The 16,952-nt window shown below is 34.3% G+C and overlaps 1 protein-coding gene across 1 annotated transcript; it reads left to right on the forward strand.

The window, feature by feature from the left end:
* The first annotated feature begins 15,892 nt into the window (after positions 1-15,892).
* On the forward strand, positions 15,893-16,420 carry LOC117908206. Its single transcript, XM_034821849.1, has one exon. It carries the CDS (start codon positions 15,893-15,895, stop codon positions 16,418-16,420), a length of 528 nt encoding a protein of 175 aa, XP_034677740.1.
* Positions 16,421-16,952: the final 532 nt, after the last annotated feature.

Consider the following 16,952-nt stretch of genomic DNA (forward strand, 5'->3'; position numbering starts at 1 on the left):
TTTAAAATATTCTTTAAATTATTAAATTATTAGTCATATATATTAGTGTACCACCAACCACCTGTGTAGCTTGCTGTGCTTACTTTTTCTCATGTCCTTTTCAACATTGATGTGCGCACTCACCCAAAAATTAAGAGATCTATATTGAATGATATTCATGGTTTGGATTTTTTTTTTTTTTTTTAATGCGAAGAACTCAAGTGCCCACTCACCCAAAAAAAAAATGTTTCACATGCCCGAACTGGATAATTCTACACTACTGGAATATTGATATCATAATATGCCTTCTTTTAAATTTTATCTACTAAAGTCGTCAAACCCATGTTTGGGCTAATAACTAGGAATGCAGCCTTTATTCATAATTTAAAATATCCAGATCAACACAACCAATCAAATCTAATGATATGTGGAAGATAATCTTCTGAATTCTCTTAGTTCAAAGAGTAAATTAGAGGATAAAAGATATCCAACTAATCAAAGTGGAAGTTATAGAGTGAAGTGGATCTATGAAGGACCACAGTTGAAACATAAAGACAATTGAAGCTTTTATGGATAAAAGGTTTGTCTGTCAGCATTTTTTCATCCACTGCTTTAGGAAAAAGGTTGTCAGCACAACCACTAAAAAGAACTTTGTGCGAATTTTTGTGGCTTGTCCAATATCCATATCATATATCATATGCTATATATAAAATTACTTTTGATAAAGTATGAGATACCTATATAAATAGATACCATATAAAATATTTGTATAAATATCTATATGATATTTATATAGATATTTTAGGGACTAAAGAAATGTGATTATTTTGGGGACTCGGCTTTTTCTATGTTCCTTTTTCTTTATAATTTATGTATGTTATGGTGACTTTTTTTTTCCTTTTTTTCTTTTTTTCTCCTTTCCATCCATGGAGCCTAATTCACGTTAAAAGGTACTGAAATAATACAAACAAACAATCATACAAAACAGAAATGGTTAAGAGAATGGATTAAATTAACAAAATAGAAACTCCTAATAACAAAATATATAAATATTTTTAAGTTGTGATGCTCAAATGTAAATATTACAATTGATCACTCAAATTAAAAATTATTTTAATTTTCTTTTAAAAATTAAAAAAAAATATATAATTGAAACTTCTCAAGATTAAAGCTTATTTTTTTATAAAATAAAATAAAATAAAATAATAATAATGTAACCAATGGGTGGACCTATTTATGTCTTTGCTACCGCATCACTAGCAACCAAACATAGCGGGAAAAAAAATGATGCACTGTAAATGATGAAACCGAAAATCTAGAGGGCTGATGTAGACCCTCCATTCTATCCCCTTAACGCATGCCCTATTAGGTGTTCTTTCAATACTTCACAGTGGTTCCCTGGCGGCCCTTTGCGGCTCATATAGCCTACCTTTTTTAGCCACCTTGGAGATTTTGGTTGAGCAATTTATTTGGCCCCTCATTATGACTCTTAACATAATCAAGTTAGATCTATGATTTTTTTTTTTTTTTATTTTCTTTTTAGGATAACTCCTTTAAGTGAACCTTTAGGATAGAATACATAAGCACCCTTTTTCGATCACCTTGGCCCATTTAGACATTTTTGCCCCATTTAGGATCACCCAGGCCCATTTAGGCACATTCAACCCATTTAGGATCACCAGAACCCATTTAGACACATCCGACCCATTTAGGATCACCTTGGCCCATTTAGACACATTTGATTCATTTAGGATCACTTTGGCCCATTTAGGCACATTCGACCCATTTAGGTTACCTTGGCCCATTTAGACACATCCAAGCCCATTTAGGTCACTTAGGCCTTTTTAGGCACATCTAACCCATTTAGAATTACCCTAACCTATTTAGATACATCCAACCTATTTAGGATCACCTTAGCCCATTTAGACACATTTGACCCATTTAGGGTCACCTAGGCTCATTTAGGCACATTTGACACATTTAGGTCACCTTGACCCATTTAAGTCACCCTGACTCATTTAGACACACCTATAATCATTTCAATCACTTAGGCCCGTTTAGGCACATTATGCCCATTTAGGCCTATTTGACCCATTTAGGCACATTTGGCCCATTTACACACATCTAGGCCCATTTAGGTCACTTAAGCCTATTAAGGCACATTTAGTCCATCTAGACACTTTTGGCCCATTTAGGATCACCTAGGCCCATTTAGACACATCCGGCCCAATTAGGATCACCCTAGCCCATTTAGACACATTTGGCCCATTTATGATCACTCTAGCACATTAGGCCCATTAAGGGTCACTTAGGCCCATCTAGGCACACCCTAGGTCCATTTAGGAACATATTGTCCCACTTATGTCACCCGTTGACTTTTTTTTTTTTTTTTTCCATGGTTTGCATTGCATGGCTAAAACTTCTTTGTATGGCTTGCATGACACCTTTTTTTTGTTATTATTAATTACTTATTTATTTTTATTTATTATCTTGTTATTTATTTATTTATTTATTTATTTATTTATTATTTACTTATTTATCTATTATTATTTCATCATTTTCTATTTTTTCTAATTATTATTCATTTGTTCAATCTATTTTTATTTCTGTGTTTTTCTAGGGAACTTTACCAAAGAGAGAGCCAACGGAGATGGAAAGCAAGAATCACCAAAATGAAAAAGGAAGATAAAGGTAAGAGAGAGTAAAACTTACCAAGATGAGAGGGGATGGTGAGCTGCATTATGAAAGTATGGAGAACATGTTTTGGGAAGTTTATCAAAGAGAGAGTCAACAGAGATGGAAAGCAAGAATCACCAAAATGAAAAAGGAAGATGAAGCAAGAGAGAGCAAAAATTACCAAGAGAATAGGGGATTGAGGGTTGCATTATGAAAGTATGGAGAACACGTTTTGGTAAGTGAGAAATTCAGCACATGGGAAAGGTTTTGGAGTAAGGAAATGAGGGACTTGGTTAAGTTGGAATTTGGAGGTTCAATATGTTTTTTAGGAGAAAGAGAGGATAACATTTTAAGACAAAAAGAAATTCAATGTGATAGGAAGGAATGTTTAGCATATTAAGGAAAAACATGAGAGGATTTGATAAACCACGAAGATCTCAGCGTGTTTCTCGACCAAATAAAAAATATTTGAACTGAGTCTTGAGCTGCAATGCTTGGAGAAGAAGTTTGTTTGTGTTAGAGTCTTTATTTCAGTTGGAGTCCTATTGTTCTGCAATAAGTCCTATTCTTCTGCGAGTTTGTTATTTTTGCTTCCATGATTTAGTTTCTGTTTGTGCACAATAGTTGTGGCCGTAAGTTTAGGAAGAGTGGTTAGAAAATATATGTATTTAAACTCTTTCAATGAATAAAAAGAATATCAGAAAATTGTTCCAAACAATGTGGTATGTTCTCACCCGAAGAGTACACTTTATCTTTATTTCAGGAGCTTTGGCTGGGACTTAACATTGGTATCAGAGCTCGGTTACAATGGTAACCAACAAAGAGAGGATTGAAGCCTTGGAGGCTGGACTCGGTGGTGTTCAAGATGGAATGCAATGACTTGAGGACACTGTTAACAGGCTGTCTGAAATTTTGCTTTCAACTAGGGAAATCTCCAACAATCACAACAATGGGCGAGAAGGAATTGTCCGGCCACATCAAGAAGAGAACAACGGCGGCAGACAAATTTTTTTTTCCAAAATGGCAAAAACGGACATGTTTGAGAAGTTTAAGATGATGCTTGGTATGATTGACTTTACAATTCGGATTAAGATTAAGGGAGACTGTTGAAATCATAATCCGACTTAAATTCAAATTAGAATAAGTTTAGGAATTTGATAAATATTAGGAATTGTTATTTATTTAAGCTTCATATGTTAATTAGGACTTTTAGTCTAATAGGAATTAAAGTCCTATTACAAGTATGGTTAGTTTATTATAAATAGGCTTATTATTATGTTAAAAAGCATAATGCAATAAATTTATTTTTTTAGTAAAATATTATCAATACTGAAATGTGTGGGTTCCAACATAAGTCTAAGAACTTAAACAAAACTAATCAAGCCTAAAATAGAACAAATAGTAAATTTAACTACAAAACTAGAACCCAAACTTGTTTGATAAAAGGGAAAAGCACTTACTAGGCAAGAAGGGCATTGGGCACCTAAAATGTGAAATGCACTCTTACCACCAGGCACTGATGGACACTCAAAGAATAAATAGTAGAATTCGATTCGAACCCAAACCTCCTTTAAAAAAGAAGAGAATGTAAAGATGATTATGAAAAATTAGGTGTTGGCTTTTTTTTTCCTAAATTTTTTTTTATAGAAAATAGCTTATTTTTAGATTTCAGATAGTTTGTTTTTGTACTTTTTGTTAATATATAACTTATTTCTTAAATTTTTTATTAAAAAGAAAAAAATCAAAATATTTTACTTTTTCTGATTACTAAAATTAATTTATGGGCCTTTCTTTAATTCTTAAATACTTAATAAAAATAAAATATGAAAAAAAACAAATAACTTAATATTAAACACTATTTAGTTTTAAGTTCCAAATAAAATTAAGTCAAAAAAAGTAACACCACCTTAGAATTAAATTTGGTTGAAAAAATAAAACTCTTATATTTTACCTCCTACCCATAAGTGACTTTGTGTCAGCATACAAAGAAGAAATGTGGGCCTAATGGGGGATTTTTGATATTTTCCTTTTGTTTTTTTTGTAATACAATATTTGTAAAAAAAAATGTAGTTATATAAATAATTTTAAACAATGTTGTTCCGGGACCTCCTTCGGTACAAAAAATGCATGTGGTATTCTTCCAATTATTCAATTGTATCTAGCGAAAAGGTCCAATGCATATTTGAAAAAGGGAGAATTCCCATTTAGAGTAGGCTGTTAGTGATAATGATTATAAAATTGTATCTAGCAAAGGTCCAACATGTATTTGAATAAGGGAGAATTCCCATTTAGAGTAGGCTACCAGTGATAATGACCCAAAAGGATCATCATATTTGCAAATTCTTATCAAGTCCTTTGAAAATTTAATCATTTTAGAATCCCAGTTATACCATTTTTTTTTGTTCTTTTCTTCTTTTTCTCATTTAATTTTACCTTTTTTATTGTTTTTCTTTTATACTTTTTTACACATTATTATTAACTATTAATATTATTTATAATATTAATATTTTGAATTATTCATGTTATTTATTAAAATCATTCTTATTAATATTATCTATTTTTATGATTATTATTCATATTTTTAAAATAATAATTAGAAGAAAAAATAAAACAAAGAAAAGACAAAATAGAAAAAAGATAAAGTAGGGATATGTTTAACTTTAAAGTGAAAGGTATAAAGGTATATTTGAATTTTTATATTTTGAGATATTTTGAAGAATTATCAAAGTTGATGACCCTTTAGGATCATTATCATTCATAGCCCACCCTATATGATAATTCTTCCTTTCAAAAATCGTAAATGAAATAACGGGTCAAACAATAGTATTATGGTACCGAAAACAACTCTTCCGTGTCATACCTCTAATGACCACAAGTGAGATTGTGATCAATCAAGACAATTACAATAAAATTTAATAATCGATTACTTTCAATTTTTTGATAATATTTATTTTATTTATTAAGAATTATAATTTAATTAAAAAAAGGGGTTGTTATTCACAACATCCCTTTTGCTAAACATAACACTTTTTTGTCATATTTTTTCACATATACCCTTTTAAATAAAGAACTCTCTCTAACTTCCTCTCAACATATTGAACTTAAATTCTAGTTGGTTAAGGCTGTGAATCACAGACGAAATACAATGAATGATGAAATTCAATCATTTGATGATAATTTTCAGGTAAAATTTATAACTTTCATTTTTTTTATAAAGAAATATATATATATATCAAAAAATAAATAAATAATCGGCAACCTGGGTGGGGCTCCGACGTCCTAGGAGGCGGCAGCAACGACAACGGTTATGGTTTGCAGTAGGGATGGAAGTCGGCGACCATCGACAATGGTGGTTGGGCTAAATTTTTTGCTTATAATAATTATAAAAATCGATTTTTTTTATTATTTATAATAGTTACTAAATTACTTTTCGTTTATAATAGTTAGAAAATTCTTCATGACATAAATTTTTGCTTATAATAATTATAAAATTCTAATTCTTTTATTTGTTTATAATATTTACTAAATTACTAATTTTTTGTAAGAAAACATTATAGTAGCCACATAAATGATTAATTTAAACAAGATTTGTTTTTGCCAATTTTCACCAATTTTACTAATTTCAATGTTTTAATTTCTTTTTTTTGAAAATTTTAACTAATTGCTTCATGTTTTAATTTTTTAAATGCTTTAACTTTGTCATGTACATTCTCATATAATTTGAATAATGTTATTGTCTTCATGATATAAATAGAATTTTTTATCTATTTTGTAGGATGAATATTTTGTGGAGGAATTTCCATCACAATTGATAGATTATGGCAAACATTTCACTATACATAAAAGATTCAAAGATCGAGAAGAGTTTATTGAAGAGGTTAAACAAATTGGAGAACAACAAAATATATTTGTGATTATTCGTCGTTCCACTAAAGCTGATGGTTCAGGAAGTGGCAAAGTATGGATAGGCTGCGAGAGATTCGAAGGCTAACAGGTATTTTATCTTTTTAATTTGTAATGTTTATTGATTAATTTCTATTGTCAATAATAGGGTGGAGAGTGCACATTCAGAGTTAAAGAGCTATTTAGGATCATTCATAGCAAGATTTGACTTGATATGGCTCAAAATTGACTCAATGATAAATTTGCAGCTTGAGGAAATTAAAAGAGAGTTGGAAAGGGCTTGAACTGTCTCTCTTCATACTACAGTGTTGCACTTATTTCGGAGGTTGAATGGCAATGTTACCCACAAAGCAATCCAATTGCTAGATGAAGAATGTCAACCAGCAGAAAAGGTGCGCAGTGATACCTTAGCTTGCGGGTGTTATTTGAGGAAAACACATGGCCTTCCATGTGCGCATGAACTTTTTGCACTTATGCAGGATGGTAAAAGTATTGAGTTGTAAGATATTCACCCCTTTTGGAAAACACTTGATATGGAAGTTGTAAAAGATAGTGCTCCTGATTCTGATGAGGAAAATAAGTTGCTGCGGTCATTATTTGATATAATGATCCAACAACCTCGTAATGTCAAGAGAAGATATATTGAAGAGTTGGGAAAAATTGTTCACCCTGAGTGGACAAATCTCAAGGAACCACTTGTACGACAAACTAAAGGTCGACCGAAAAAAATGCCACGAAGAGGGATCAATCTGCTTGGGAATATGCGGAAAAGAAGTATCCTGGAAAATCATGCAAGAAAAGGTCATCATCTGGATCATTGCATGGTCGTCGACAATCAAGGTCAATTTCAAGCCATGTTAGAAAATTCCCATTCGTAAATGCAGTTCCAAAATTTGTTGTTCCATTTATTAATCATTACTACAATGTTAAGGCGGATGGAAATTGCGGGTACAGATCAATTGCTTATTTTATCTATTCTGATGAGGAGAAATGACGGCCCATTGTGAGAAGAGATTTGTTAAATGAGATGAATGGTCGATTGGGGTTATATGCAGATATATTCGGAGGGGAAGATCGTGCACAATCTAGTATTGTTTCACTTCAACATTGGGAAGGTGATGCAAATGAATCCAAATGAATGGATGTGACGGATATGGCATGGGTCATTGCCAACACATATAATGCTCTATGTGTTTCTTTTTCTGCCTCGCAAAATTTGACATTGTGGACCCCGCATTTCTGCTCATGCGTTTCCCACTCGATGACGAGCTCGATTTTATTTCGAAAAATTGATTTTTTATTGATTATTTGAAAATGACTTGGAGTCGCCACTTATTTTTGTTTTATTTTTAAAGGGTAACAAAATAAGAAAGAAAACCCTAAGTGCGACTCCTTATTTTGGAAAAGGTGATCTGCGAAAAACCGGATCGGGATCGGGGGTCAGGTTACTTATCGGGAAGGCACGGTGAAGACCATAGCACCCCTCTAAGTCCCTAAGTCGGGTCTCTACTAATAAAATGAAGCTGACGTGGCAATTGATGAGTAAATCAATAGATATCCTAAATGATCATGCACACATAAGAATCGAGACATGCATAGACAACGATTAGAGGGGAAATGGGTACATACCTGGGCCACGAGCCGCCATGCGCTATCAATAGAGAGGGTTAGTACACCATATAGAGCACAAAACATATCATGTGCATCACTAAACAGGGATTAAAATTGTTCGAAGGAAAGCTGGATTTCTGAAATTCATTTGAAAACTTATTCAAAAATTGGAGCTTTAAAATTTATCTGAAAATTGGATTCGTAGAAATTAGATGTAAGAATGGGAATTTTGGAAATTAAATTTGAAAGAGATTGGGATTTTGAGGGATTATTTGAAAGTTCGGGATCTTTGAGGAAAACTAAGTTGCGAAAATCGGGGCTTTGGGAATTAAATTTTGAAAGAAAACAGAATTGTGAGTTATTTTGAGAAGTAGAGATTATGGGAGTCGATTTATAAAAAGTTGGCAATCTTGAAAATCGTTTGAAGGCAAAATTTGTAGAAATAATGAATAAAACAATAGTGACAATGATAATGATAAGTAGCGGGATAATTACGGGAATTGGAGCACGAGAAACTGAAAATGAAGTTCGGAGATAGGACAATTAGAATTTCGAATAGCTAAACTTAGGAATCGGAATTTTGAAGAATTAGACTTTAATCATTGAAATTTATAAGAGAAATAAATGGGTAAGTATGGAATAATGTTACTAATTAATCAAAACGACATTTAGACGGATGAATAGTGAATAGTGGGATTTTGAAAATTAATTTCGAAAGTCAGGCCTTTGAATAATTGAACTCTAATTATTGGAATTTTTAGAAGAAAGAAACGAGTAAACGTGGAATTTATAATAATGATAACAAAGATGATATTTGAATGAATAAAAGTGAATGGTGGAATTTTTGAGTCTCAAGGTTAAATTTGGAAATCCGGTTTTGAAGAATTGAATCTTAATGATTGAAATAAATAAATAAATAAACATGGAATGATGATACTAATTAACAAAAATAATGTTTAAATGAATAAAAAAGAGAATAGTGGAATTTTTCTAATTGAGAATTTGAATTAGGGGGTTGGATTTTTAAAGGATATGACTTTGAATAAATAGGTAGGTATGAGATTATAATACTAATTAACGAGAATAATATTTAGGCGAATAAAGATGGATAGTAGAATTTTTGGGATTGAAGTTTTAATTAAGGCATGGGGTTTTCGGAAAGATTGGACTTTGAATGAATGAGATTTTTAAAAGAGGATAAATAAATATGTACAAAAGAATAATAATAATAATTAACAAACATAATATTTAAACGAGTGAAATTGAATAGTGGAAATTTTGAGATTGAAAATTGAATTTGGACATTGGATTTTTGAAGAATTAGACCTTAATGATGGAGTTTTTTTAAAAATAAATACGTGAGAATTGGAATTTAGGAAATTGTTTAAAGATGGGATTTTAAAAAATAAATAAATAAATAGAATAATAATAATAATGAAAATAAATAATTAAAGAAATGAATGTGAACATTAGAATTTTTGAAACGGGAAAATTAAATTCGAAAGTCGAGATTTTGGGAATTTGTATGAGAATGAGGTTTTTGAGGATTAAAATCGGGAATGGGATTTGCGGAAGACCAAACTTGGATATTGAAATACGAAGGATAACAAAAATAGATGAATAAATGAATGACTTGAAGGGGGTGTGGCAGTTGGGGGTTGGCCAAAGGTGGCCATGCAAAAAGATCAAATCAGCAGGCTTAAGCAAAGAGCCACCTGGCCTCCTTAGAAAGCTCTTAGGGGGTGTTTGGTACACGGGAATAGGGAGTGGGAATAGACATCTCATTCCTTTTCTCCCTTATTCCTATGTTTGGATAAATGTTAAGAAGGCGGAAATGAAATAAAAAATTATTCCGGCAGAAATCAAATCCAACTTATGAGTCGGATTTGCATTCATTAAAAGTAGGTGGTATTCTGATTCATTAAACCTATTTGATAATATAAAATAACCTAAATTATTATTTTATCCTCTTATCTTGTTTTTCAAACCCGATGTTTATCTTCTTTGTAAAGGTCTATCCATTCATCATCCACTTCTTATCTTTTTTTTTCTTAGTAAAATATAATTCTATAGTTTTTTTTGCATGACGAATTATTTAAAATTTTGATAAAAAAAAAACGAATATTTAAACTTTTTTAAGGTTATGGATTTTATCGGATATGATACTTGTTGAAAATTAGAATAAATTTGAATTCTTTTATTTCCTCTTTTGAAAATAGGAAAAACATTTGCTAGCTTTGAGAATTTAAATATTATAATAAATAATTTTTTTTGAAAAATATAATTTTATAACTACTTAAGCATGACAAATTATTCAAATTTTTAATAAAAATAATAATTGAATATTTGTGCATTAGGGTTATACGATTTTTTATGGTTAATTTTTTATTTATTGAGTATATATATATTTTTTAGTCTTATTATTTAATAACAAAAAACCTCTCAAATTTTATTTTTTAAAAATAAAAGTAAAAATAAAAAAATATTTTAAATTATATGTAAGGATATTATTGTAAATTTATTTCTTTTTAATTTCCATTCCTATTATTATCAAACATTGGAATGGAAACAAATAATCATTTCAATCTTGCATTCCTAAGTTCATCCAAATGCTAGAAATGGAATCATCAAATTCATTCCATTCCACTAAGAAATAGGAAAGGAAACAAAATATTATTTCCATTCCCTATTCCGACGTACCAAACACCCCTTAGGGTGTCTACACATGTTATTAAAAAATAATGAAATCATTGGTCCGCCCAATTTCTTTGATGATGGCCTTGCCCAGACCACTCCCCTGACTTGCACTTCATCCAATGATCTACACCAGTCGACATCCAGGCTTCATTGCTTGAGACCTCAACAGCCCGTTCGGAATAAATTGAAGCTCATCCTTTCTTTTACACGTCTCCTGTACAGTAAGGTCCTTCCACGCCTCTTTGACTAATGAAGCATACTCCCGAGTTGACTGACTAGGTTCGCTGGACTCAAGCTCTTCACCTGCTGCACTCTCATGAACACGGACGTTATCAGGTTCAGAGGGACGCATGCTCTTGAGTGTACCAATGGCACCACCTCACGAAGCTCATCCTCTAAGACCTTGGGAATTCAGCGGCACGAACCAGTTCCGAAGATACTATGACGGGTAATGGAGAAGAAACTGAGATCATGGACTTGAGGATGGGCGTGGGGAGTATGAGGATGAGAGTGGCATGACGTCTCAAGCATGGAGCGATCCTGCATGGGGACTTAGACACGATGGGCAATGAGACTTTAATGGAGGGCTTGGAATGGGGTTTGGAGTGATCCTTGCATGGTGCGGGGAATGGGTTAGAGAAATGGGTATGGACATGAAAGATGTTATGGGTATGAAGGAAGCGGATATGTAGTGAGAGAAAAGGTGATAGGGAATATGGAAGATGGCTGTCATGGATATACGTGGAGATGGGCATGAGAGGGACGGGTAGATGAGTGATGGGCATGGTGGAGTGTGAGAGAAAAGATGGTGAAGGAATAGGGAAGATGGCTGACATGGGTATGCATGGGTGAGTTAGTGAGAGATGGGTTAATGAAAGGGGTGAGTGGCAGCCAAGAAGGTAGTATATGTTACCAAGGATGGTTTACAAATTTCTTGGGTTTTAGAGATGGATGACGGGATAGAGCTTGCATTGGAACAAAGGCATGGGTGTTTAGAGAGAGAAGTGGGTAGATGGATGTGAAGGAAAGAAATGGGTACAATCATGAATTTGGTGAGTGGAGAAAATATTGAAAGAGGAGGGTGGCCATGCATGCCGTGCATGCCGAACGAGCGCAGAAATGGGGAAGCAACGGTGAGACTAGATAGAGTATGACTGTGGGCTAACCTTGAACGTTTCTTCATGGATGGATGCTTCTCTGGTGAGGGAACGGTACCTCTAGAACTTAGTGCCTTCTCAGAATCAAAACCTTTAGCTGCTGATCGAATGACAGAGGCTTGGGCTGGCACAAGTGCCATTATTGCAAGCTCAACATATCTGATAGAACTTCACATAAATGCACTTGCCTCGGACATAATTCCTGTAACTGATGCAAGCTAGAAGGTGCTGGATTGTCAAGTAATAGAGCTGTATTCCCACGTAGATCCAGGATCTAGAGCCTGGAGAGTGCTTGAAAACCGTTCGTCTAGGATCTAATCTGAGCGAATTCATACCCAGCTTCAAACATGGAAGGTTAAGAAGTGACTCCAAAATTACACCTCGTGCTCGAGTCCATCCTTTAAGAGAGTCTCTAGGACTTGAAGATGATTTTTAAGAAGATGACAGTCCAAGCTTGCCGGTGAGTTGAGACCAAAAACTCTTCAGACGCAAATCGGATAATGGGCAACAACAATCTGCCGGACCTGGATGGTGCGGGCGTGGCGTCTCTGGAATACCTCTAGACATGCCTGCATGCCATCCATAGGTGGAGGTTTGAGAGCTTAGGTGGGGCGGATTCCTTCTTCATAGACCACTTTCAATCATCGTCAATTGATCACATGCACTCTCTTGATGCGGCGGTCTCAAACTCAGAGCATGACTATTTAGCAACTCTACGGGCAATGAGACAGCAATAATCTAAGTTCAGAAATAGTGCCTTCGCTACAACCAAAAGCGATGCTGGCCAAGTCTCTCCTCCCGGCTTCCGCGGGCAGAGATGGGTGAAGACAATGCACTCCATGAGTCTCCTCATCACCCCCGCGAAGGCCTAGCTTCCCGGAGAAGGTCATCTTCTTCCCATTCTATTTAGAAATTTCTTGTTCGATAGATTCTTCTGATGGCGCTGGACTCATAGCTTAGAGAGAGAGACAAGGGTGGCAAGAAGAGAAAGGGAGCAAGATTCATGAAACCCTTAACTATCATTTGTTGAACCCATTTCATCATTCTATCCGTGGGTCCAACAATCAGTGGGCTAAAAACAGAGGATACTCACAAGAACAGAGCACCAAAGGCTTCAAACCCCACAAATATTAAACCAATAAACATCAAAAGAAATGCAACCCAACAAAGAGAGTAGGAATCACTAAGAATGAGATACAACAAGTATGTAGAATGAAAGTACGCAGGAAAATCATAATAACCATACCTGAAGATGATCCCTTCCAGCTAGGTCAGCGAGATAAATCAACCCCTGAAGATGATCCCTTCCAGCTAGGTCAGCGAGAAAAATCAACCTCTGAAGATGATCCCTTCCAGCTAGGTCAGAGAGAAAAATCAACCTACCATCTTTACTCTTCCTCCTCCGTTTTTTTTTCAAACTTCTCGAGTCTCCCCCTTTTTTCCTCTCGAATCCTCCTCCTTTTTTTTTTTCTTATCTCCCTGTTTGTGTCTTCCTGAGCGAGCCATTACCGGCTCTCCTATTCACTCGTCAGCGAGCACGTCGTCTGCCAACCACCAGCATGGCCCCCTGCCATCTCCATGCCGGTCCATGCAGCTCCTCTCATGTGTCGGGGAGGGGTCCTCCCACTTGCCTAGGGTGCTGCCAGCTCTTCCAGAGGGTGAGACGACCTCCTTCCAATGCTATAAAAATCTCCTAAAAAAAAACTACAAGTCTTTGGCCCTTGAAAAGGGGGTCTACAGACATACTTACCTTTGAATGCAACAAAAGATGTACAAGGTCCTACGAGAGTCATTACAATTGTTTATTTGGAGTCAGCTTGACACTTCATAGCAGTATAATTCTTTTATTTATTCTTATATTTACACACACGCAGATACATCCTAATTGTTGTGTTTTTTTATAGGTAAATATGGTTTCAGATTTTCCATTGCCAAGAATTCATCCCAGTTGGTATTCGTTTCATGATGTCAATGTATTCAATTGGGACGAACAATTTAAGCTGAGGTTAGAGGAGTGGCGTAAACAATTTGGAACAATTACAGTAGATTATGTTGACCTTGATTGAGTTCATGATTCAATACATTGAGAAGGTATTTAATTGATTATATTTATTGACTTTTGAACATATGTAGGATTTAAGTCCTATTATGTTTTGACCTTTTTTTAGGCTCTTTGATTACATACTTTGTTTTATGAGTCTTTACTTCGCATACACAAATAATTATTACATTGCTCATATTCTTAATCAATCTCTAGTTATATGCAATATTTTTGTTTGGGTTACAAAAAAAATCATATTGAACACAATAAAAAATATATTTTTAAAAAAACCATTCCAATTAAATATTGTTTATTTTAAAATTTTACTAATAATTTTTATTTAAAAAAAATTGAGTTATGAATTTCACATTAAAACATTGAATATAATAAAATCATTTTACATAATATACTTTTGGTGAAAAAAATCATTTTATAATTTATTAATTAAAGAAATTATTTTGTTTTAAAATATAAGAATAATATGAAAAACAATTGAGTGTGAAAAAATAAAAGAAATGAAAAGAAAAAAAAAAAAACAAAGTTTACGTGGGGTGGGGGGTTGGGTGGGTAGAGATGAAAAGGAAGATAGAAAAAAAAAAAAAAAAAAAAAGAATGCTAAAATGTGGGGTGGAAATATAAATAAATAAAAGGGTGCAATTGAAACATGAGGTTGGAGAGGAGAGAGGGGGAAAGAATAAGGGAGGGTAGTTTAGGAATGTAAAATGCTGTATTAGTAAAAATGGTATTGCAATTAGCAATTGGGATATAACTATAAAAATAAAAATGGAAATTCATCTATAAATAAATCAAAACAAAATATAAAAAGAAAATAATATTTTCATGGTTGATTAATTCTATGAGTTGGATGATAAAAGCATTAATATCGAGTTGGAGGCAAAACCAATAACCATCAGAAGATATTCTTCCATTGCTACCACATAGTGCTGTAGAATTTTCCTAAGAGAGGTCAGTGGAAAGGAGCATGCAAGACGTGCAAGAATTTTCCTAGGAACTTCTTCTATTGCTTCCACACAGTGGAAATGAGACTTTGACTCACTAGTCGTTGGGCCTTAGGTCTGCCATAACTTGTTTTGGATGGCCATAAGATTATTGATGGGCTGCTTAAATGCTGCTTTGAGTTATGGTTAACATGAAAATTTCAACCAGAAGGTGGTCTGCTAATCTTGTTTTCTTGCTTATTTATTCAGGTTTTCACTGGCAATTTGTTAATGCATTTACAGATACAATCTTACAAGGTCAATCATTCACAACCTCTCTGATAAGGGAGAATAATTTGATTCTCCATAAGATTTGCTATATCCAAATTCGGTTCCATAAAATCCGAAAGTATAGTTGTAAATATATGTAGATATGTTTTCAATATTTGTATTTCAAACCTTTCCTATTTTATAGGATCACATTGTTGTTATTTATTCTATATATATTTGATGTTATCTCCTACACATGGCAAGGAGGATTTTAGTCATTATACATTGTTTCTTAAACATCTTTATGGTATTAGAGCAAAGTTTTTTTCTTTACCATGGCTGATTCGACTTCTTTATCTCCTTCTCTTCCACTTAACACAATGGTGCATATGCTCACCATTAAACTGACTTCCTCAAATTACTTATTGTGGAAAAATCAATTTGTTCCACTATTAGCCAGTCAAGATTTGTTTGGCTATTTGGATGGTAGCATCAGGGCTCCCTCCGCCACAATTCTTGCCGCTGATGGCACCACCAAGTAAAATCCAGCGTACGCTTCTTGGCTACATACTGATCAGATGTTTCTCAGTTTACTCTACTCTTCTCTTACCAAGGAGTCTATGAGTGAAGTATTGGGTTTACGTCATTCTCATGAGGCTTGGTGCGCTCTTGAAGTCTCATTCTTGTACCGGTCGAAGACTTGTGAACTGCAACTCAAGGATGAACTCCAACTGATGCAACGCGGCTCTCAGTTTGTTGTTGAGTTTTCCCATACCTTCAAAGGTCTTTGTGATCAATTGGCTGCGATCGGTCATTCCATTGACAACACAGATAAAGTTCACTGGTATTTACGAGCATTGGGGCCCGACTACAAGATCTTCTTCACCACCATGATGTCACAGCTTCCGCTACCCTCATTTATCGAGATTGTTTTGAAAACTTTGAGTCATGAGATTTTTGAAAGGTCGGTTTCCCACTCGTCTTCTAACTCTGCTTATTATGTGCAGCAAACTTCCAAATCTGTAGGGGCTAAGAAATGGAAGAATCGGCCTCCCCCTTCATCTAGCTCTTCTGCACATTCGAAGTCATCATCCACTGTTCACTGCCAGTTGTGTGACAATGATGGACACCTAGCCAAATGTTGCTAAAGCTTCTTGAAACTCAAGAAGAAGCAGTCAACTACTATTGCTGAAGCTTTTTCAACTTGCTCGATTCAAGACCTGAATGACTCTGAATGGTTTCTTGATTCTGGTGCAACGTCCCATATGACAAGTGACACCGAGGTTGTGGATCAACCAGCTCTCTACTCTAGTAATGAATGTGTCATGGTTGGAAATGGTCAGTCTTTAGCAATTTCTCATACTAGTTCCATTTCATCTATTATTCCGTCTAGTTCTCTTCTTTTATCAAATGTCTTAGTTGTTCCTAGCATTAAGAAAAATCTTATTTCGATTAGTCAACTTACTACAGACAATAATTGTCTTGTTACCTTCTCTTCCTCTGGTTTTACCATACAGGATCAGGTCACAAGAATCGTACTGGGAGTCGAAAGATGTGAAAATGGTTTCTATGTGTTGGATCATTGTCATCATGCCCTTATGTCCACCACTTCTCCTTCACCGCGAGCCTCTGTTCGTTTATGGCATGCTCGCCTTGGTCATCCCAATTATCGTACTGTCG

The sequence above is a fragment of the Vitis riparia genome, chromosome 19 (genome assembly GCF_004353265.1).
Source record: "Vitis riparia cultivar Riparia Gloire de Montpellier isolate 1030 chromosome 19, EGFV_Vit.rip_1.0, whole genome shotgun sequence".
In the NCBI taxonomy this organism is placed as follows: domain Eukaryota; kingdom Viridiplantae; phylum Streptophyta; class Magnoliopsida; order Vitales; family Vitaceae; genus Vitis; species Vitis riparia.